At 48.6% G+C, this 22,515-nt stretch overlaps 1 protein-coding gene across 1 annotated transcript in view; it reads right to left on the reverse strand.

Moving 5' to 3' along the window:
• ADGRG3 (adhesion G protein-coupled receptor G3) overlaps nt 1-19,024 on the reverse strand; it is a 29,085-nt gene extending 10,061 nt beyond the window's left edge. Inside the window, exons 1-7 of the mRNA XM_044987536.1 lie at nt 18,887-19,024; nt 6,396-6,425; nt 5,051-5,231; nt 4,420-4,561; nt 1,966-2,112; nt 448-570; nt 331-370 (exon numbers count right to left, since the gene is read on the reverse strand). Coding sequence (XP_044843471.1) covers nt 331-370; nt 448-570; nt 1,966-2,112; nt 4,420-4,561; nt 5,051-5,231; nt 6,396-6,425; nt 18,887-18,956 — 733 coding nt within the window. The 5' untranslated portion in view covers nt 18,957-19,024. The remainder of the gene's footprint in view (nt 1-330; nt 371-447; nt 571-1,965; nt 2,113-4,419; nt 4,562-5,050; nt 5,232-6,395; nt 6,426-18,886) is intronic.
• Between the last annotated feature and the right edge of the window lie 3,491 nt (nt 19,025-22,515).

Genomic DNA, 22,515 nt, shown 5'->3' on the forward strand with positions numbered 1-22,515 from the left:
TGCCGAAGGCAGCACACAAGCTGATTTTCAGTGGCACTCGCACTGCCCAGGTCCTGGCCATTGGTCCGGGGGGGCTCTGCATTTTAATTTAATTTTAAATGAAGTTTCTAAACATTTTAAAAACCTTATTTACTTTACATACAACAATAGTTTAGTTATATATTATAGACATAGAAAGAGACCTTCTAAAAACGTTAAAATGTGTGACTGGCACGCGAAACCTTAAATGAGAGTGAAGAAATGAAGACTCGGCACAGCACTTCTGAAAGGTTGCCGACCCCTGAGCTAGTGTCTATTCTCAGTCCTTCCGAGGCCCTCCGGCTCACGTACCTTTCTTGGTGTCCCAGAAGACGCACTGACCGGACACGTTCTGCAAAGACAGAGTGGGTTAGTGAGCAGGGTGGCCCCCCTCAGTGAGGCGGAGAGGGGAGGGGAATGCTGGCTTACCTGGGGCAGTCGTCCGTGGGAGAAGGTGAGTTCTACACAGTCGCTGAGTCCAGTGATTTGCCTGCCTCCCACTTTCACACTGACCACGACATTGTCTAGCATGGTGCCTGTCTGGTCCGGGTCCTGCGGGACATTGGCACAGTTCCATGGCCACAGTTAGTCTGAACACGTGAGGACCCCAAGCTCCCAAGGGCAGTAGAACCCGTACCCACTTAGCACAGTGCTCTGTCTCTCCCAGCTGATGAGCCCACTTGTCTAACAGGGCTGGAGCCTTTAGCTCAGGTAGTCGAGGTTCATGCCTTTAGATCCAGCAGTCCTAGGCTTGTTTCCCTGTGGCTGCTGCTGCCCCACCGAGGGGTGCAGCAACACATTGCAGCCCTTGTGCTGCCATGGGTCCTATAAGACTCTGCATGGCCACAAAGGAGTTAATTCAGTCACCTGGCCTTTATGCCTCTCAGCATCGGCTGTGGAATCAAGTTGTGGCTCTCATGGATCAGTGCCTACTTCATAAGGAGAATGTACCCTCATGCTGCCTGGCATAATCTGATCCCCGCCATTTCCCCCTCCCTTTCAACACCGCCTGATCAGTGAGGTGCATGATGGGGGCATTCACCTTCCTCTGGAGAATCAGGGATTGCTCAGGGCAGGATGGCTAAGAGATCAGCTGAACCTCTTCTCTGACTCAAAGAACAGGAGCACTTGTGGCACCTTAGAGACTAACAAATTTATTTGAGCATAAGCTTTCGTGGGCTAAAACCTACTTCATCGGATGCATGCAGTGGAAAATACAGTAGGAAGATATATATATATATACACAGAGAACATGAAACAATGGGTGTTACCATACACATTAAAGTAATCAGTTAAGGTGAGCTATTACCAGCAGGAGAGAAAAAAAACTTTTTGTAGTGGTAATCAAAATGGCCCATTTCCAGCAGTTGACAAGAAGGTGTGAGGAACAGTACGGGGGGAAGAATAAACATGGGGAAATAGTTTTACCTTGTGTAATGACCCATCCACTCCCAGTCTTTATTCAAGCCTAATTTAATGGTGTCCAATTTGCAAATTAATTCCAATTCAGCAGATCTCGCTGGAGTCTGTTTTTGAAGTTTTTTTGTTGTAATAGTGCGACTTTTAGGTCTGTAATCGAGTGACCAGGGAGATTGAAGTGTTCTCCATCTGGTTTTTGAATGTTATAATTCTTGACATCTGATTTGTGTCCATTTATTCTTTTACATAGAGATTGTCTGGTTTGGCCAATGTACATGGCAAAGGGGCATTGCTGGCACATGATGGCATATATCACATTGGTAGATGTGCAGCTGAACGAGCCTCTCGTAGTGTGGCTGATGTGATTAGGTCCTATGATGGTGTCCCCTGAATAGATATGTGGACAGAGTTGGCAACGGGCTTTGTTGCAAGGATAGGTTCCTGAGTTCGTGTTTTTGTTGTGTGGTGTGTGGTTGCTGGTGAGTATTTGCTTCAGGTATTTGCTCTGACCGTTATGGCAATGCTTACCTTAAACAGGCCCACTTTTCCAGCGTCAAGCACCAGCACTGCCACTTTGACGTAGTCTGTCTCATTGCGAATGGACTGAAATAGTCCCCTGGGGAGTTTTATGTTGCTCACGTTCCCCTTCACACTTGTGTCTAGCTCCTTGGGGACCTAGGGGAACAATGATAGTTGATTATTATTTGCTAACAAAATTCCTTGTTCTTCTAGAGCACCTTCCATCTCAGGATCCACAAACACTAGTGAAGCCCCCGTGAGGTGGATATTATTCAGAGATGGGGAAACCGAAGACAGAAACAGGAAGCAACTCATCCAAAGTCACTCAGACCATCTGTGGCAGAGCTGCACCGAGAACCCAGGAGTCCTGACGCTCAGTTCTCCACTCTAACCACTAGAGAACATTGCAGCCTAGCTGTTGCCACACAGGCTGGGTGTAACCTCTGTGAGAAGAAGGAAGTTCTTCCAGACAAGGAGGACCCCAGTGCTCTACGTTTGCTCAACTAACTTGGCACACGCCAGCCATGGCGGTGAATGTGAGAGCTACAGATAGCGAGATACAGCTGCCAGCATCCCCCACCTTCTCTAGTGAGGTTTTCAAGAGGATCTTTTCTTCACAGCTCTGTAAGCAGAGTCAGGATGAGCTCTACCCTGACGTCTGGTGGTGAGTTGTGGCAAGTTGTGGAAAAGAACTTCAGGGGCTGGTCTTGTTTGTATAGGCAAACCCACCCCGCCTGGCCTGAGCTCACAGCCACCCAAATGGTCACTTCGGCTGCTGTGGGATCCCCAGTGTCTCTGTTATTGAGGCAGGAAGAATAAAGTGTTTTATGACAGAGGGACTCACCATCAACTAAGGGTACGTCCATACTACCCGCCCGGGTCGGCGGGTAGCGATCAACTTCTCGGAGTTCGATATATCGCGTCTCATCTAGACACGATATATCGAACTCCGAACGCGCTCCCGTCGACTCCGGAACTCCACCACCGTGAACGGCGGTGGTGGAGTTGACGGGGGAGCCGCGGACTTCGATCCCGCGGCGTCTGGACGGGTAAGTAGTTCGAACTAAGGTAGTTCGAATTCAGCTACGCTATTCGCGTAGCTGAACTTGCGTACCTTAGTTCGACCCCCAACCCCCCAGTGTAGACCAGGCCTAAGTAGCACTCGCTAGACAAGGGACATGGGTTCCAAAACCCAGTGAAGGGAGAGAGGTTGGGGACAGGTATGTGTACCTGATGGTATGGGCCCCTTTTGAGGGCCTAAAACACCAATTCTACCTCCTCCTTTCTCCCCTGTTGAATATCACAGCTAATTTTGATTCCATTAGGAGTCTAGTTACAGGCTGCTGAGCTGAATTCATTTTGGGCCAATGGTGCACCTGCACTGGGGCTCCCCTACTACAAGCCGAAATCCCTAAAGAGCTAAAATCACGGAGTGCTGTGTTAACTGGGGGGCTGAAGATCTATTGCTAAGTGGCTGGCAGAGCGGAGCAGTTTGTGGGACGGTTGGAGTGGCTCACAGGATGGCTGGTGGAGCGGAGCGGAGCTGAGCAGTTTGCAGGACAGCTGGAGCGGCTCACAGGACGGCTGGTGGGGTGGGGCGGGGCGGGGCGGCTGGCAGAGTGGAGCAGTTCGTGGGACGGCTAGTGGAGTGGAGTGGCTCGCAGTGAAGGCTGCAGCAGAACCCCATGGAGAGGCAGGGCAGTCGGCCTCGGACCACATAAGGTGCCCCTTAACGCCCCCTCCCATTTCCACAGAGGCTGGGGGTGGGTAAAACTCTACGGATACACTTTTGAACTCTGGGGCTGCATTGACCGGGGACAGAGACTTTTGGGTTGTTGGACTTTTGGGTGATTTTCAGGTTGCTGGACTCCAGAGACTTTTGGGGTGTTGGACTGTTGGGACTTCGGGTTGTTGGGATTTTTTGGCTTGCTGGACTTAAGACTCTGCTCATGGTTTGTGCTATGAATCCTGTCTGTGGTGTTTCCCCAACATAACGCCGCATTGTTTCCCTCCTTTATTAAAAGGATTTTGCTACACTCAGACTCCGTGCTTGCGAGAGGGGAAGTATTTATTGCCTGATAGAGGCGCCCGGGGGGTGGTATGTAATTGTCCCAGGTCACTGGGTGGGGGCTCGAGCCGGTTTTGCATTGTGTTATTGAAACGGAACCCCTGGATACTGAACCCGGCCCTTGTTGCTGCCAACTCAGAGGGGCAGAAGGGTTACAGCTCTATTGCAGCTGGAAACATGGGCTCTGAAGAAGCACCTGGCTGCATCATGGCTTGCAGTGCACCAGCAGGGGTTAACTCAACATGGGGGTTGCCTGCAGCACTCTGGCAGTGCAGCCATCCCATGCTATCACCCAGGCCCTGGGGTGTCTGACTGAGGCTAGAGGCCCCATGATTTATTCCACTCCTGCTCAGAAGGAGAAGATGCTGCCGTTTTGGAAGGAAGGCGTTTGCTACCTCATTCAGCGTGAGCGTGAAGGTGAGATTGTGGGCGATGGAGGTGCTCACATTCTGGACCCGCGCCTTCACCCTGCTTATGTTTATGACGCTCTCATGCACATCTTCCCTGGTGAGGTACTCCTCGAAGGCAGGCCAAAAGCTGCAATGGGAGGAGGGACATGCTGAGAACTGGTGGAGGTGCAGCTGCCAGAGGCCCACAGCTGTTCCTGGCAGGCAGGAAATGGCCGCCATGGACTAAGTGTCCTATGCCCCAGGAAGCTGAGGCAAGGGAAGTGCTTCCTAGGCATGTTTAAGCTAATGGGGAGCAGGGAAGAGAGCCAGAAAAGAGCCCGGCTGTTGTGGACTATGGGAATAACCTTTCCCAGTGTGGGAGGTCACAAACTCTTCACCTCAGCACAAGGCAAACTCTGGGACTGACAGACGCCTCTGTCCTGGTGTGGGCTGGGGGAAACTCTGGCCTAGATCCCCTCTGGCCAGAGGATGAGCCCTTTCCTGCTGGGCCAGGTTCCTCCCTCCTGGGTTAGCTGCTGTGGCACTGGCCTGCCCCTCACCCTTAGCCATGAGGGACCTTCTCCAACAAAGCCCTTCCCGGGTGACACTCTCATTCCCCAGGTGTGCGCCCTCGTACCTGTAGATCTTGTCCATCACACATTTGCAGAAGGCGCTGTCCTCCTGCTGCAGCTCATCACACGGGGCGCGGATGCTTGTGATTTTGTTGGCTGACTCCTGTTGTATTGGTAAACTTCCATCGGTCAGGCCAATGTCACAGCAGCTGGTGCCAGTGTCCCCCCTGGCTTCGTTCTGCAAAGCTGAGGGAGGCAAACACAGCGGCGGGGGTGTTCCCAGGTCACCCTCTGGCCATCAGGGAGCATGCGGGGAGCAATTTGGAAACCCAGGGTTACCGGGAACAAAGGAAAGTGAGCAAGGAACAGTGTCCAGGGGGCTGTGACTGCCTGAAATGAATGGGCTAGAGAAGACCCGAGCCCCCCCCCCCAATTCTATTTCAGGGGGCTCAGTGGGGCTGCAGCTGGGCACCTCACAGGGGAGCAGCGGGAGGCTGGTTAGTTGCGCCGGGATGTGATCTGTGAGCTTTGGCAGCCCTTTGCCTGGCTTCCATTGCATGGCCAGAGGAATCTGACAGTGGATCAGAGCCTGTCCTCTGTGTTGGATTGTCCTACCCAGATGCTCTGAGCTGGATTCACCCCGGCGCAAACACCTGCAACACCCCTGATGTCAAAGGAGTGGCACCTACTTCCTTTTGGTCTCTCTCCCTCCCTCTGGGATCCTGCCATCCAGTTTCCTCTTTATTCTACCCCTTGGCACCCATGCCAGCTCTCAAGGAGGGCTGGATCCGGCTTGGTCTGGGAGAGGGGGTGGAGTGGGTGCCAGGCCTGGGGCAGAGCTGGGGGTCGAGCACCCACCGGCAGTTTGAAAAGTTGGTGCCTGTGCCTAGCCCTGTACAGACATTGGATAATTAATCCTACAGCACCCAGGAGAGGAAGGTGGGTCACTAGTCTCATCACCATTGGCAGATAGGGAAATGGGGAGATGAAGTGACTTGCCCACATCACACAGCAGATCAGTAGCACAGCCCAGATTGACTGAGGGCCCCTTAAGGAGACTTCTTCCTCAGCCCATTCTATGAGGCTGTGGCCCTGTCTCCCACAGGATGCAGCTGCGTCTGTATGCACAGGGGTAGCTCCACTCTGCCTTCGGGCTGTGGTTACCCTCCTGCATCAGCCCAGCCCTGGCAGTGCCTAGTGGCAGCGCAGAGACAGGAGGTGGTTGGGTCATGGGAGCTGAGGGTGCAGGGTTGGGGAGGAGGTCTGGGTTGGGTGGCTGGAGGAAGGAAAATGGAAAGCAGAGGCAGAAAGAGGTCCCCTGGGATTCATCCTTAGCAAGCCTCACATGGATCTGCACCTGCAGCGCAGCCCCAGAGCACGCGGCCCAGTTCAGCAGAGGAGGGAACTCACCCTGGCAGCTGTCTTGTCCTCTGACGCAGTCTGGAACAAAAGGGAAATGGACAAAACCACCAGGGTCAGTGAGTGGTGTCAGAGGAGGGAAAAGATCATTACCACATCGCATGTGACCCAGCAGAAGAGCCGTTGCATCACTCAGCACTTCCTCGCTCCTGTGACACTGGAGTCAGCCTCAGTCTGTCTTGTCCTCTCTCTCCTCCTCCTCGCCTTCATTTCTTTCCCCACCTCCCTCCCTCCCTCGACCGGTTCCCTCCCGTTGGCTTAGAGCCACTGGAGCAATGGGGTTAGGGCAAGAACATCAGGAATCTGTAGGGAAGGAAACAGGAAGGACTAGGAGAGGCGAGACCATCAGTGGAGGGCCCCTTAATATCACTCCTTTGCCTCAGCCACATGCGCTGCCCCTAGCCCATCACATGCAGATTGTGACTGAATCTCCTCGTCCACATCGAGTTCACGCACATCTTCGGCATGGCAGAGATGCCAATAGCCAGACCTACAGCTCCCAGTGCGCCAGCACCCTAACAATACACAGGACACTATTACACAGAATAGGTAATAATCCATATTGCAGACCACGGTCACTAATACCACAGGGGGCTGCTAACATGGTCATGCTACTGACACAGGGCCAGATCCTCCGCTGGTAGGAAGCGATGTAGCAGCTCCTGGCGTAGCCAGTTATTTCTAGTGCCTTTCAAACCAGGGCTCAGTTTCAATACAACTGCATCAAACCGGGGGTTTTCTAGCTAAGAAACCTCAGAAGATTAGCAGGGGGCTGGAGCTCTCTAGGGCCCTTCCAGCCCCACATTTCTGTGAGTCTAGCTATGTCGAGAGATCATGATACATTACATTAGTACATTGCACTAGTTGGGCTGGTAATCCGGGTGCCAAGGGTTAACAGATTTTCATGTTCATGTCAGTTGCTTGTATGTTGCGTGAGTGTTTGCTCGATCCTGCCCCACTTGGAGTCCTGGAAAAGATGCCCAGTGACTGCAGGGGGTGCTGGCTCGACCCACAGTGAATGCTCAGATTATCTTTGGAACATATTTGCATAGACACTTCTGGCAGGATTCCCCGGCTCTGGTTAATGTGTGGTGTTCCAGGGACATCTGCCAGCCCAGCAGAGATGTTGTAGACACCTGCCATCATTTGGCAAAAAGCAGAGCTGGCCTCCCGGGATGTAGCCAGTACACTCAGCATACAGCAGGCTGCAACAGGCGACCCCTTTCCATGGGATTGGATGAATGCTCATGATGTTGGTTCCCAACCTGCCCTACCCACAACGATGCAGGAAGCACAAAAATCACCCCACCAGCTGCTCCCCGTCAGACACCAGGGGACTGGTGCTAGAGCCAGACAACATGCCAAACTTGGTCACGTAATCAGAGGGCAGCCCCCCGACGGGCTGCAATGCAACATATGCTCAAGTCAGTCTAGCCCAAAGAGAGCAAAAGGCTTAGGGGATATCATCTTGTTGGTGTCACTAGGCATAACCCTAGGTAACTCGGGAGGGTGGAAGACCACGAGTGTCAATGAAGCCTTCTTGCACTAGGCCTGAATGAACCAAAGCCCTTCCATGTTTGAACTTTAATCGACCTAACAAGCCAGCAACAGAGAATGGAAGGTGTAACAGCCAGTTATCAGTTGCAACACAGCTCAAAGCGGTCTCAAGATAACTGCAGAAGGAAAGATCACTAACGAGCTGCAGCTGCCAAGGTTGATGTAACTGCTACAGGGGGAAGGAGGGCGGGGGGAGAAGGAGGGGAATCAGCTTGGGTATAAAAAAAGGGAAACTGCTTGTATCAGTGTGCTTGATCTGAGACGTGCCTGTCTCCTGGCATCGCTTTGAGATCACAAATAAACTTTGTCTGCTTCTCCACCCTGGTGTGTTCATTGGCGCGAAGCGCACCGGGCAACGAACCGCGCTGTTGCTGTCCTCGGGCTCTCTGTGCTGGCAACAGTTCTTGGCACCCAACGTGGGGCTCGAGGCAAAATTGTGCCTTGCCTGGACTCCTCCGATGGCCGGTGGACGACGGTCGCAGCCAACGCCCAGCGCGCACTGGCGCCTTTACCGGGGGCCTCGTCAGAGACACGTCAGGCCGACCTCGGAGGACACAACAGTGCAACGCGCTCGAGTAGTGGAGAAGCTGTTGCGGGCGACGGTGAGGACCGGTCCCGTGGATAAGGTAGGAACAGTCCAGTGGTGTGGAGGGAGACGGTTGGGAGAGGTCCAGGTGCTCTCCGCGCCAAATTTATACATTGGGAGTGAGAACAACAGGATAACAACAGATATAGCCAGAGGGGGACGGTTAGGTGTAAGGAAGAGGGGGGGGACGGATACTAGATCGACAGGTCATACTGGTAGTACTGTGTCCCTACCAAGTTGGGTGAAAAGGGTGAGAGGAGCCAAACAGCAAAAATTAGGATGTTTGTTCACCAATGCGAGAAGCTTAGGTAACAAAATGGAGGAACTGGAGCTCCTGGTCCGGGAATTGAAACCGGATATCGTAGGAATAACCGAAACATGGTGGAACGGTAGTCATGACTGGAGTACAGGTATGGAAGGGTATGTGCTGTTTAGGAAAGACCGATGCAAAGGTAAAGGTGGGGGAGTAGCATTGTATATCAATAATGAGGTGAAATGTAACGAAATAACTAGCAATGCAATGGATAATATGGAGTCTGTTTGGGCAATGGTCACATTGGGGAAGAAAACTACTAGAGCCTCCCCTGGGATAGTGATTGGGGTGTGCTATAGACCGCCGGGATCTAGCATGGATATGGATGGAGAGCTTTTTAATGTTTTTAAGGAGGTAAATACTAATAGGAACTGTTTGATCATGGGGGATTTTAACTTCCCGGATATAGATTGGGAAACAAATGCTAGTAATAATAGTAGGGCTCAGCTTTTCCTAGACGTGATAGCTGATGAATTCCTTCATCAAGTAGTTGCTGAACCGACGAGGGGGGATGCCATTTTAGATCTGATTTTGGTGAGTAACGAGGACCTTGTTGAGGAAATAGTTGTAGGGGACAACCTTGGCTCGAGTGACCATGAGCTAATTCGTTTCAAAATAAATGGGAGGATAATCAAAATTGCATCTGAGACTAAGGTATACAATTTCAAAAGGGCTAACTTTACTAAATTAAGGCGACTAGTTAGGGAAGTGGATTGGACTAACATATTTAGGGATCTAAAGGCAGATGATGCCTGGGGTTACTTCAGGTTGAAGTTGCAGGAGTTGTCAGAGGCATGTATCCCGAGAAAGGGAAAACGGCTCGTAGGTAGCAGTTTTAGACCGAGCTGGATGAGCAAGCGTCTTAGAGGGGTGATTAAGAAAAAACAGAAAGCGTACAAGGAGTGGAAAATGGGAGGGATCAGCAAAGAAACCTACCTTATTGAGGTCAGAGGGTGTAGGGAAGCAGTGAGAAAGGCAAAGAGCCGGGTGGAGATGGACCTAGCAAAGGGGATTAAAACCAATAGCAAAAGGTTTTTTAGCCATATAAATAGGAAGAAAACCAAGAAGGAAGAAGTGGGACCGCTTAAAACTTTCAACGGAGTGGAGATTAGGGATTATCTTGGAATGGCACAATATCTGAACGAATATTTTGCCTCGGTCTTTAATGAGACTAATGAAGGGCTAAGGAATAGTGATAGAGGGACTGATGGGAATGAAGATATGGGGGTAGACATTACGGTATCTGAGGTAGAAGCCAAACTTGAACAGCTAAACGGAAGTAAATCGGGGGGCCCGGATAATCTTCATCCTAGAATATTAAGGGAATTGGCGAGTGAAATTGCAAGCCCGTTAGCGATGATTTTTAATAAATCTCTAAACTCGGGGGTTGTACCGTTTGACTGGAGATTAGCTAATATAGTTCCTATATTCAAGAAGGGGAAAAAAAGTGACCCGGGTAACTACAGGCCTGTTAGTTTAACATCTGTAGTATGCAAAGTCATGGAAAAATTTTTAAAGGAGAGAGTGGTTACGGAGCATGAGGCCGATGGCAACTGGGACAAATTACAGCATGGATTTACGAAAGGTAGATCGTGCCAAACCAACCTGATCTCCTTCTTTGAGAAGGTAACAGATTTTTTAGACAAGGGAAATGCAGTGGATCTAATATATCTTGATTTCAGTAAGGCGTTTGATACGGTACCGCATGAGGAATTACTGGTTAAATTGGAAAAGATGGGGATTGAAATGAAAATCCAGAGGTGGATAAGGAGCTGGTTAAAGGGGAGACTGCAGAGGGTCGTATTGAAGGGGGAACTGTCGGGTTGGAGGGGGGTTACCAGTGGAGTTCCTCAAGGTTCGGTTTTGGGTCCGATTTTATTCAATCTATTTATCGCTGACCTGGGAACCAAGAGTAGGAGTGGGCTGATAAAGTTTGCGGATGACACCAAGTTGGGAGGTATTGCCAATTCGGAAAAGGATCGGGATATCCTCCAGGGAGATTTGGATGACCTTGTAAACTGGAGTATTAGTAACAGGATGAAATTCAATAGTGAGAAGTGTAAGGTTATGCATTTAGGGATGACTAACAAGAACTTTAGTTATAAGCTGGGGACGCACCAGTTGGAAGTAATGGAGGAGGAGAAGGACCTAGGAGTCCTGGTTGATCGTAGGATGACTATGAGTAGGCAATGTGATGTGGCCGTTAAAAAAGCTAATGCGGTCTTGGGATGCATTAGGCAAGGTATTTCTAGTAGGGATAAGGAGGTGCTAGTCCCGTTATATAAGGCGTTGGTAAGACCTCATTTGGAGTATTGTGTGCAGTTTTGGTCTCGATTGTTTAAGAAGGATGAATTCAAACTGGAACGGGTACAAAGAAGGGCTACTAGAATGATCCGAGGAATGGAAAGCCTGTCGTATGAAAGGAGACTTGAGGAGCTCGGTTTGTTTTCCTTAACCAAAAGAAGGATAAGAGGAGATATGATTGCACTCTTTAAATATATCAGAGGGATAAATACCAGGGAAGGAGAGGAATTATTTCTGCTCAGTGCTAATGTGGACACGAGGACAAACGGATATAAATTGTCAGTCAGGAAATTTAGGCTTGAAATTAGACGAAGGTTTCTAACCATCAGAGGAGTGCAATTCTGGAACAGCCTACCAAAGGAAACAGTGGGGGCGAAGGACCTCCATGACTTTAAGATTAAGCTAGATAAGTTTATGGAGGAGATGGTATGATAGGATAACGGGCTTAGTCAATAGGTCAATTAAGTGCCACACTGGTAATTAGTACAATGGGTCAATGATAGGATATTGTTAGCCTTTTTCCAGAGGGTATGGCTGGAGAGTCTTCCCCGCATGCTCGGGGTTCAGCTGACCGCCATATTTGGGGTCGGGAAGGAATTTTCCTCCAGGGTAGATTGGCAGTGGCCCTGGAGGTTTTTCGCCTTCCTCCGAAGCATGGGTCAGGGGTCACTTGCTTAAGTATTGGGTGGATCGGCTTATGTGGCCTGCATCTTGCAGGAGGTCAGACTAGATGATCATAATGGTCCCTTCTGATCTTGAATTCTATGATTCTATGATTCTATGACTTTTGCCTGTTAGGACCTGGGGACGCCCAGTGTCTCTGTATCCCTAGAGTATGGGGCAGGGACAGAGTACGGCCGGCAGGGCAAGGTGTACGCCCTTAGAATGCATTCTAGCAAATTGGAAGGTGTTTGGTTCGGATCTGATGACTAAGAGTAAACTAAAGAGGTTCTGTACAGTTGACTGGCCTCAGTATCAGCTAGAGAGCCAGGAAAGGTGGCCACCGGAAGGATCACTTAATTACAACACGATCCTTCAATTACTCCTGTTTTGTCAGCGAACGGGTAGCTTCTGAAGCTGTTTGTATGGAGAGCTCTTGTAAAAATCCCCCATCATATGCCCCAAAGCTGCATTGGGAGGAGAACTGTCCGTGGGGACGTCTGTCTCTGTTGGGCTCACGCCATCTGAACTTATTGACTGTGCAGCTAGATAAAATGCATCGTGGTAATAGGAAATAATGGCCTTGGTGTGTGTGTGTGTGTACACCAGTGTGAGTGATCGTTATCGGAAGACGTCCAGAGTACCCTGTGAAGCGAAAGCTTGTGACCAGGACTACTCTAACGCAAGCCCGGTAACTAGTGGATCTTTAGGAGATCCGACCCACGGTGGGCTGACTCGGCCTGGCATCGTCCGGCCAGGAAGCTACCTGGGTCTAGGAGTGTGTGAACCCATCTTCCCTCCCCTTTCCTTTCTGTGTGGGCTACTGACAGTCTGATCATCTAACTGGACGCAATCAGAGTAAGCGGCGCCGTCTCCCAGAGACTAGCCAACGCTCTTTGCTGAAGGGAGGTGTAGGAGAGTCGTGGTCATCCTCGTTAGTCTCTTTCCTGTGTGAGTACCCTGTAGGGAGAGATCCTTAGTTTATGAGCCGCTAGCACGGACAGGGCACCCTCCCTGTGTGTGTGAGTGGAAAATGGGGGAGGGACAGTCTAAACATTCGACCCCACCCCCTAAGAGTACCCCAGCATATTACATGTACGTACATTATGGTCCTAAAACCTGCAGGTATTTAGAGAATTGGAATCTTCACACGCGTGAAAATCCATCTAAACAATGCCCATTAGAAGGTACCTTCAATCTAGATAAGATCATACATCTCAGAGGAGCTTTTAATCACCAAAAAAGCCTCTGACACAGTGTAAGCAATTTGTCTATTGAGGAAAGGAATGGGTTAATTTGAAATTCAGCTTGGCCCAGAGATGAAGAGAAAGTTGCTCTGCGTTCAAGGTCAAGAATCAACGCGGACTATGCTAAGTACAAAGAAAAACTGCTTTCGGCCCCAGCTGGCTGTGGAAAAAAATATATGTATAGACAGAGGCAAACCAAAGGCAATACAAGTTACAGGACTGAGATTACATTTGCAAAGCTTAACTGTCCAGTGAGATCCAAGAGTGTGCCTTTGCGACCCCGGAGCCGGTGTGCCTCGGTGACACTGGAGAAGCCACAGGCAGCCGACCTGGACTGGAATCTCTGAAAGAGACACCGCAGGAGATTCCAGGGTATAAAAGAACAGCCCTCCCAAGAGCGGAAGCATGTTGGAAATTCTGAACAGGCTGTATACAGGATAATCTCCCGTCCACCTATTCCCCTTCTCTGAACGTTATACACAGACGTGGCCAGTCTGGACATGTGTGAGTATTAAAGTGGCTTAGGGCATTCATGTTTTTCCTGAGTGATGTGGGAGCGTTCCCAACACTCTCCATTGTTGTTTTATTATTTTTAATGAAGCTTTAAAATTCGGTTATATGGTGTGTTTTCTTTATCTTCCCCCAATGTCCTGCGGTGTCAGCCTGATCACCTGACATGAGGGATAGATTGGTAACAGAAATTTGTCACAGTTTGGTGAGCAATTGAGAATGGGGGAACCCTGCAGAATTTACACCATCTATTTGTTTTACCTTTGTTATTTTATGTTTGCTTTGTTTGGTACTGTTGGTGTTATATGTTGAGGATTGCATGATTAAAGGTGTGCCCACTCTGAGCCTCAGTAAGTCTGAGAACTGGAGAGGGGTTTAACATTCCTCTCTCCACCCTGGTTGACCAGGAAGGGTGGCAGGTGGATCTACCCCCAGTCGTAGCAGGACTGGGCAATAAAGTAGTTGGAGAAAAGGAAAGAGATGTGTACTTGATAACTAGAATTGAGCAATTAAGAGCATAGATCATGAACCAGGCAGCAACTCAAACCTGCGCCAGGGCAAGTTGCAGGCCTTGAGACAGGACTTCCAGTTAGAAAAAGAAGCCCTGGCTAAGCAAGTACCGATCCTTCAGGGACTTGTTAAAATTTAACCATTTGTGCTCAGCATATGCCGTAACAGCAGTGTGTTTGCTACAAGAGGAAATTGAATAGTTAAACGCCAATGGGCCATGCGTTTTTGCCCAGGTGGCAAGCCTCACAAGGGAGGACTCGGGTAGTCTTGTGAGTAAAAATGTTTAAGAGAAAAGACCAGAAGGGGTGGGGGCTAGTTAAGAAGCCCACCCTCCTAGCTAAACTGGTAGTGGAACAAGTTGGTGCCCATGGAAGGGACGGTTCATCGAGAAAAGCAGGATCGAGCCCAGGAGGGCAGGCAACAGACAGAGAGATTGGAAAACAGGTTGGAAAATTTTAAGGGTGTAGTGGAAGGAAGGAGTAAGTAAGTGTAAGCATGGGGATTTCAAATACCCAGGAGGATACTTGGAATGGTGATTTGAGTTAATAAAAGCAAGTGATTTAAGGAAAAGTGAGAAGTTAACTCTGTAGTTGCTGGAGGGAACAGCAGCTGAACCTTGTAAACATGCTAAAGAGAAAAGTTCTTGGTGTCTTTGAAATGTTTGTAAATAAATTCAGGCAAAGAAATTATTAGATTGCAATCATTTGGCTATGAACAATTTAGTTGAATTAGCTAAAGAATGTATACAGTGCTATGTAATTGAAATCTTATTAGGCTCTAAGAGCACTATAAGTGGTGATGTTTTCTTTCAGTGTTTAAAAGCAGGAGTTAAAAGTAAAAAGCAAGCCAGAAAGCATCTGTATTAATGCAAATTATCTAACTGATAAGGTAAAAGCCACTGAAACCTGGGTTGCCTATGAAACACATGCAAGAAAATATGGGGTAATTCCTCTGTTTTGCCTGAAGTCAATAAGGGTATTTGTATATTTTAAGCAATGATTGATTGCCCAGGAGGGTAGACCTCTGTTTTTTTGTCTTTCAGATAATCAGAGGAAACTGATGCCAGCTGAACAGCATTTAACGTACCATGCATTTACTGGCACAATAGGAATTATGTTTTGTGTTCTATGTCTTGTCTTGTGGTGTTTGTCTCGTGGCCAGATTGTTAATTGAAAATTGTTGTTAAAATTTGCATACCAACAGTCTTTGGAAGCAAGGACATGAAAAGTTAACCCACTCCCCATATTGTACATGGGATCCTTCTGGCTACCTCAGATTTCTAGCCAGAGGGCTGGGGATGGTGGGAAGCTATTGGACTAGAGGTTATATTGAGTGAACTCCTCAAAGTGGGTGTGCTTGTCCTGGCTTGTTGCTCCAAAGCTCTGTAATAAGGTTATTTTAGTAAAAGGGCATATATGGCATACATTAAATAATAAGACTAATGTCTTGTATAATGGCAATGTTTATGTGTTCATTGGTGGGAAAAAAAAGTGTATGAGTGAAAAGTGGAAGTTTCCTTTGTAGGTTAAAAGAAGCCAAGAAGGAAAGAAAAAAAAAGAACAAAATGAATTAACTGGAAAGAAATAGCTAGCAAGCTCAGGCTAAAGATAAGACACTGGCCCCAGTCAAGGACACCGCTCACAGCTAAGACTTGGCTGACAACCAAGAAAAGCGGGGGGGCTTGAATGTGTCCAAGCAGCTATGAGATCTGCAAAACACTGCCAGGCACTAATGAAATGTGTTAGGTTTCTTTTCTCACAGATAAAGAAGTGCTACCCAAAGACCCTAGCAGCCCTGCCACTCCCTGGAACCAGGAGCCTGGATCTATGTAAAGGTCCACCAACGAAAGACTGCTTTGGCTCCATGCTGGAAAGGCCCTTATTAAGTCCTGCTGGCTACCAACACCGCTGTGAAGTGCCAAAGACTGACTGCTTGGACCCATGATTCTCACTGTAAAAAGACCCCTCCACATTAGGAGAATTCTCCTACTGATGATTAGCCTATTCCTTCTTCTAGCTCTACTGTGCCTTCTGGACAGCAGGGAAAAAGGACAAGGTGAAGTGCTAGGAACCTCTCCTTTGTCCACTGACAGATCTACTGGGCCTTTGAATTTTTCTAGAAGAAGCAAAACCATTACAGGGTGATGTGCTGGTAACCTCTCCCCTGTAGGATGCTGAACCACGACTGTTTCGGGAAAGAAAAAGAAACACTCACTCCACTGACATTGCCAAAGTCCAGGAATTCCTGACCAGAAAGGACATTAAGAACTGATCCTGGTGAAGAAACAAAGAATTATACACTGGCAGAAAGAAATTTGTGAGACCCCTGCTTGGGAATGTGATATTAATTGGATTTTGGGGTTTATTCTACAGGCTGCGCCCTGTGTTCTGGATAAATCCTTCAGCATGTATTGCCCTCTCTAATTGGATTTTAAATGACATTGCCCTTATCCAGTTTCCAGATCACTTCTACATACCCAAATTGCTCACAAGGGACTGGCACAACAGATTAGCACAACAGAGGGCCTGGGTTATTTCCTCTGGAAGAAGAGGGAATTGACCAGATACCTGTGGGCTGGGGCCAATAGTGCAGCAGCCATTTGGAATATTCTTAAAAGCCAAGAACATGATGAGAAATTGGGCCAACTAGAAAAGGCCACTAGCCTTATTTCTGGAGCTCAGCTATCCCAAGTACAGGCTGGAGTTGGTGAGTTACATGTCATTTCCACCCTTAGTTCTATGACCCAGAAGTTACTGACAGAGATGGTAGTGAATATCACTGAGGCTGGGAAGGCATTGCAGTGGAATCTAGCATGTTCAGAAATTCAGGATTTCCTGAATGACCAGCTGATGGCCATTCGGAGTGATCTTGAGCACCAGACTTGGCCCACTGCCCTTACAGACACATCAGGAACCATCTGATCTGTGGCCATGGAGACATACTTGGACACTTTCTGGGTGGAAGTGTGAACATTCACAGTGCTCCTTCCAAGCATTTGGACCGGTTAGGGGGGTGTGGGCTCCCACATACCGAATCCTGCCGGGTCCATGGGGAGGATGAATGTGCGACTGAATTATTTACCGAGACATCTGGGAAATTAGACCACCTGGTATGCCTAGCTGATTTATAGTCAGTGCCCCTAGAATAACACCTGACATTTTGGATAGGAATAGGGAGTCAATGGACATTTTGGCTGTTAGAACCCCTACAGCCTCAGTGTATCTATAAACTGAAGCCAGGGGAAGTTGTCACTGTTCATAATAACGTTTGCTGGAAGGGTAGAGGACAAGGAACTATCCTGACAGAACACCTACGTTTTTCAAGTTAAGGATAGCTGTGTGTATGTTAAAACCACCACTTTATGTACTAAGTGTGATGTATTGTGCTTTGTGATCAAAACTGTACAACAACCCCATCATATTATTGCTATGGGAATGTTATTGCTTGTATTGCTATTAGTTAGCTTAGGATTATGTTGTTGTTGTTGTAAAGGCTGTACTAAAAGTAATACCTTTCGTGTCCATGCTAATCATGCATGGTCATTACATTCAATCAAAACCTCTAAGGTTGAAACATCTGATGTAAAATCTGAGATCCATGGCTTAATGCAAATAGAGGTTTGAAAACATCTGTTGTACTAGAAGTACAAAAGGAGGGGGTGTACAAATACAGAAAGAACTGACAGGGATTTGTAGGGGATCTTCATGCATGACAGTCTCTGTTAGCCAAACTTGGGCTAATTGTAACCCTAATAACGCGAGATTTGTAGAAAGGAGGAGGGTGTGAGGCAAGCAGAAAAAAAACTGTGTAAGAAGTTGTTTTGACCTTGTGTAGATAATGTGTAGATAGACTGACATCTCTCAGAAGTGAGAAAAGCAAGATAACAGGATGACTTATGTATAAACAAAATGCAGCTGTTGTTTTCCACACTGTATCTTTTGATCATACCCTCTCCTTGAGGACCCCAGCTCCTCATCACTTAATCACATTTTGTCCCTAGATTATGAGAAAACTCAGCCATAAGTTTGTTGAGTATTCTCAAAGGAGGGAATTGTTGGTGTCACTAGGCATAACCCTAGGTAACTCGGGAGGGTGGAAGACCACAAGTGTCAATGAAGCCTTCTTGCACTAGGCCTGAATGAACCAAAGCCCTTCCATGTTTGAACTTTAATCGACCTAAGAAGCCAGCAACAGAGAATGGAAGGTGTAACAGCCAGTTATCAGTTGCAACACAGCTCAAAGCGGTCTCAAGATAACTGCAGAAGGAAAGATCACTAACGAGCTGCAGCTGCCAAGGTTGATGTAACTGCTACAGGGGGAAAGAGCGGGGGGAGAAGAAGGAGGGGAATCAGCTTGGGTATCAAAAAAGGGAAACTGCTTGTATCAGTATGCTTGATCTGAGACGTGCCTGTCTCCTGGCATCGCTTTGAGATCTCAAATAAACTTTGTCTGCTTCTCCACCCTGGTGTGTTCATTGGCGCGAAGCACACCGGGCAATGAACCCCGCTGTTGCTGTCGTCGGGCACTCTGTGCTGGCAACAATCTCTCTTGCCCTTCCTAGCTCTCAGCTGATCACTTTGGCCTTTCAAATGGAAGTGTTTGTCCCACTGGTTAAACCGTCACTGCAGTCGAGTGGTTAAACAGTTCGTTAAGAGGGGGGACACTTTTCCCTTTTCTTTCTCAAAGACCCAGATCCACTAGGCCAAAGCACAAGAAAGCACCCAAAGCATCTGCAGGCGACACACACACACACAGCAGGTGACTTTCCGCCACCAGCACCTTCTCTTCTACTCACCCAGCAGTGGCAGGAGGCTCAGGGTTGTCACCATGAAGGAGTATTTCATGCTGTGCAGCAGATTCACCATTCTCCTTTCTCTTGTAAGTTTCTCTTTCTATCCACACTGTTCTCTGCACCCTCCTGCCTCCTCTCTCTCTCTGGCTCTGCCTCCAGCCCTGTGCTCTGAGGTTTAAATTAGGCAATGGAAGTGTCATTTCCTATCTGAAAACTTCACAATCCTTCCTGCACCCTTGCAGAGCAAATTCACTGATACAAGGTTCTTGGCTGATGAGTGACAGACAGCTCGCCCCAAAACTCAGAGCTGGCGTTCTCCTTTCTTGGGTCCTGACCCATCTCGGGGTGGTTCTGAGGGTTCCTCTCTTGTTGTTGTGGGGCCACAATCCCATCTGAACCCCTAGATCTCCTCTCTTCTAAGTGTCTGGCAATAAATGTGTCCTCTGCCTTGGGTCTAAGGTCGATGCTGCTCAGTGGGTCAGAGGGCTAAAAGCGCCTAGGGAAGATGTGCCCCTTACATTCCAGCCCAGCAAGCACCCAGATGCTGTCACCTCTATGGTGCCCCTATGTCCCCTGGCCTGGGAAAGTGATAGGTTCGACGTTTCCTTCCCAGCGCTCCTGGCTTCTTGCAGGAAAGACCATATATGAGCCCTGAATGTAGGTACCTTTCCAACAGCCCTTCGTGAAAACAGTATTATCATCTCCAGTCTGTCAGAAATCAAGAGTCAGTCCCCACAAATCATAAGGTTGGCTTAAAACATATGAGAATCGAAGAAAAATAATAAATTCAGGGTCCTTTTCTATGTGTTTGGGTGTCCCAGTCATCAGGGGGCACGTTTACAAGCTCTTCCCCCCAACCCCAAGCACGAGAAAGGAACTTTTACAAAAATAAAAATTGAAAGCTGAGAGTCTCACCTAATCACATGACCCCAGGAGCTGGGGCTTTAAGAAAAACCTCAGATAGTTTGAGACTTGCCGTAAAACCATGAGAGTTGGCAACACTGCATGTGCTGCCAGTCCCAAGTTCCCAGCTCCTCCACAACACAGTGTAATGATGTCAGGCCCCGAACCCCTTGTCAGCTGAGCGAAGCCCCTGGCCTAGCTGACCGCTCATGGGCCACGGGAGGTGGATTCAGAATTAAAAGCAGGGGAAGCACTCAGTGGGTTTCCATTCCTTGAGCAGCATGGGCAAATGAACTCTGGGGACGGGAGTCTATTCTCCCTTTCCCACCCCTGGAGCATCAGGCAGGGCTGCCCAGAGGATTCAGGGGGCCTGGGGCAAAGCAATTTCAGGGGCCCCTTCCATAGAAAAAAGTTGCAATACTACAGAATACTATATTCTCGTGGGGGCCCCTGCGGGGCCCAGGGCCTGGGGCAAATTGCCCCACTTGCCCCCCCCCCCTCCTTCTGGGCGGCCCTGGCATCAGGGAGGGGTTAGGAATAAACATGAGGCCAAATTTTAGAGAGGAAATATGGTTCAGTGCTTAGGCTGCTAACAAGATTCAAGGCACTGGTGAGACCTCATCTGGAATCCTGTGTGCAGTTCTGGTCTCCCATGTTTAAGAAGGATGAATTCAAACTGGAACAGGTGCAGAGAAAGGCTACTAGGATGATCCGAGGAATGGAAAACCTGTCCTTTGAACGGAGACTCAAAGAGCTTGGCTTGTTTAGCCTAACCAAAAGAAGGCTGAGGGGAGATATGATTTCTCTCTATAAATATATCAGAAGGATAAATACCAGGGAGGGAGAGGAATTATTTAAGCTTAGTACCAATGTGGGCACAAGAACAAATGGATATAAACTGGACACTAGGAAGTTTAGACCTGAAATTAGATGAAGGTTTCTAACCATTAGAGGAGTGACGTTCTGGAACAGCCTTCCAAGGGAAGCAGTGGGGGCAAAAGACATATCTGGCTTTAAGACTAAGCTTGATAAGTTTATGGAGGGGATGGTATGATGGGATAGCCTAATTTTGTAATTAATTTGTCAATTGATCTTTGATTATCAGCAGGTAAGTATGCCCAATGGTCTGTGATGGGATGTTAGATGGGGTGGGATCTGAGTTACTACAGAGAATTCTTTCCTGGGTGCTGGCTGGTGAGTCTTGCCCACATGCTCAGGGTTTAACTGATGGCCATGTTTGGGGTTGGGAAGGAATTTTCCTCCGGGGCAGATTGGCAGAGGCCCTGGAGGTTTTTCGCCTTCCTCTGCAGCATGGGGCACGGGTTACTTGCTGGAGGATTCTCTGCAGCTTGAGGTCTTCAAACCACAATTTGAGGACTTCAATAACTCAGACACAGGTTAGCGGTTTGTTATAGAAGTGGATTGGTGAGATTCTGTGGCCTGCATTGTGCAGGAGGTCAGACTAGATGATCATAATCATCCCTTCTGACCTTAAAGCCTGTGAGTCTTCTATGAGACCTAGCATAATGGGACCTACAAGCTTCTGTGTAAACCAGGAGGGGGTTAATAGGCTACACTGAGGGCCCAATTAGCCCAAAGGCAGGCACCTGGAGCTGGAAACAGGCTTTCAGGGAGAGGCTTAAAAGGAAGAGCCCTTCTCCATTGCAAGGGGACAGGCAAAGAGAGCAGGTGTGTAGAGGGCTCCCTGTGAACGATCAAGATGGTTAAGACCAGGGTTGGGTCCCTAGCAGATCTCCCTGGAGGAAAGGGAAGAGTTTATGGGTATGTTGCTCAAGACTTGTTTTGAACCAAGAGCCTGGACGGGGTGGATCCGTAGGTGACTTTGCTGGGAGCCTAAGTCGCAGCACCCCAGAAAAATGTTGGAGAATGGAGGGAGCAGCAGATAAGGAAACTGAGGCTGCTGCCCTGCACCGTGCTGGAAGGGGGTGGTCTGGTAAGGGGGTGCAGCTCTCTACAGGAGGGTGGGCATATTGATCAATCAGAGATTCCACACACACTGGCATGCAAATCATTTGACCCACCACCATGAATGAGACAACCCTTTTTAGGCTAAAAGACTTTTTCCCACCTAGTTTGAAACTTGCAGCATTGTTGCTTCTGTGTTGCTTGGATACATACGTCTCCCTCTGGGGAAAGCCCCTCCGTATGTTTTTGACAGCCAATGGCTCCACGCCTTCATAACAACACTGTCAGCAGTCGTAGTTCTGCCTCACTGCTCAAGAATGGTTGAGCAACAGAGCTCTCGCTAGCACCCAGAGCCAGGTTTGCATAGACCGTTCTTCCTGTTTGCTCTTAATGAAGTTGAAAGCTAGTGTGCGTGTGTGTGCATGTGCACACTTTGCACTGCAGCTCTCCTCACACTGAGGGTTGGGAACTCTTTCCCCTCAGTGCTGTTGGGTTGGTAGCGGCACGTTCTGAACGTGCAGTGCAGACACCCACACAAATGCGCGTCTTCCTCCAGTGCAGACACACACACCAATGCGCATCTTCCTCCTTTTGTATCACGGCTCTCCAGGGTTCTGTACTGTGTAATTCACCATAGGGCTGAACGCCTGCCAGTGTAAATCAGATGGAGGAGCTGTTCCTCTTACCATCCTTTTGCCCATGCCAGGACCCCATGAGTGCACGCATACAAATACCCCCTTGTGTGAGTAAGCGCAAAGTTTTTGGCACCCAGAACCCTAAACAAACGTAGCAATGGGAAAAAA

This window comes from Mauremys mutica, chromosome 14 (genome assembly GCF_020497125.1).
Source record: "Mauremys mutica isolate MM-2020 ecotype Southern chromosome 14, ASM2049712v1, whole genome shotgun sequence".
Classification (NCBI taxonomy): Eukaryota; Metazoa; Chordata; order Testudines; family Geoemydidae; genus Mauremys; species Mauremys mutica.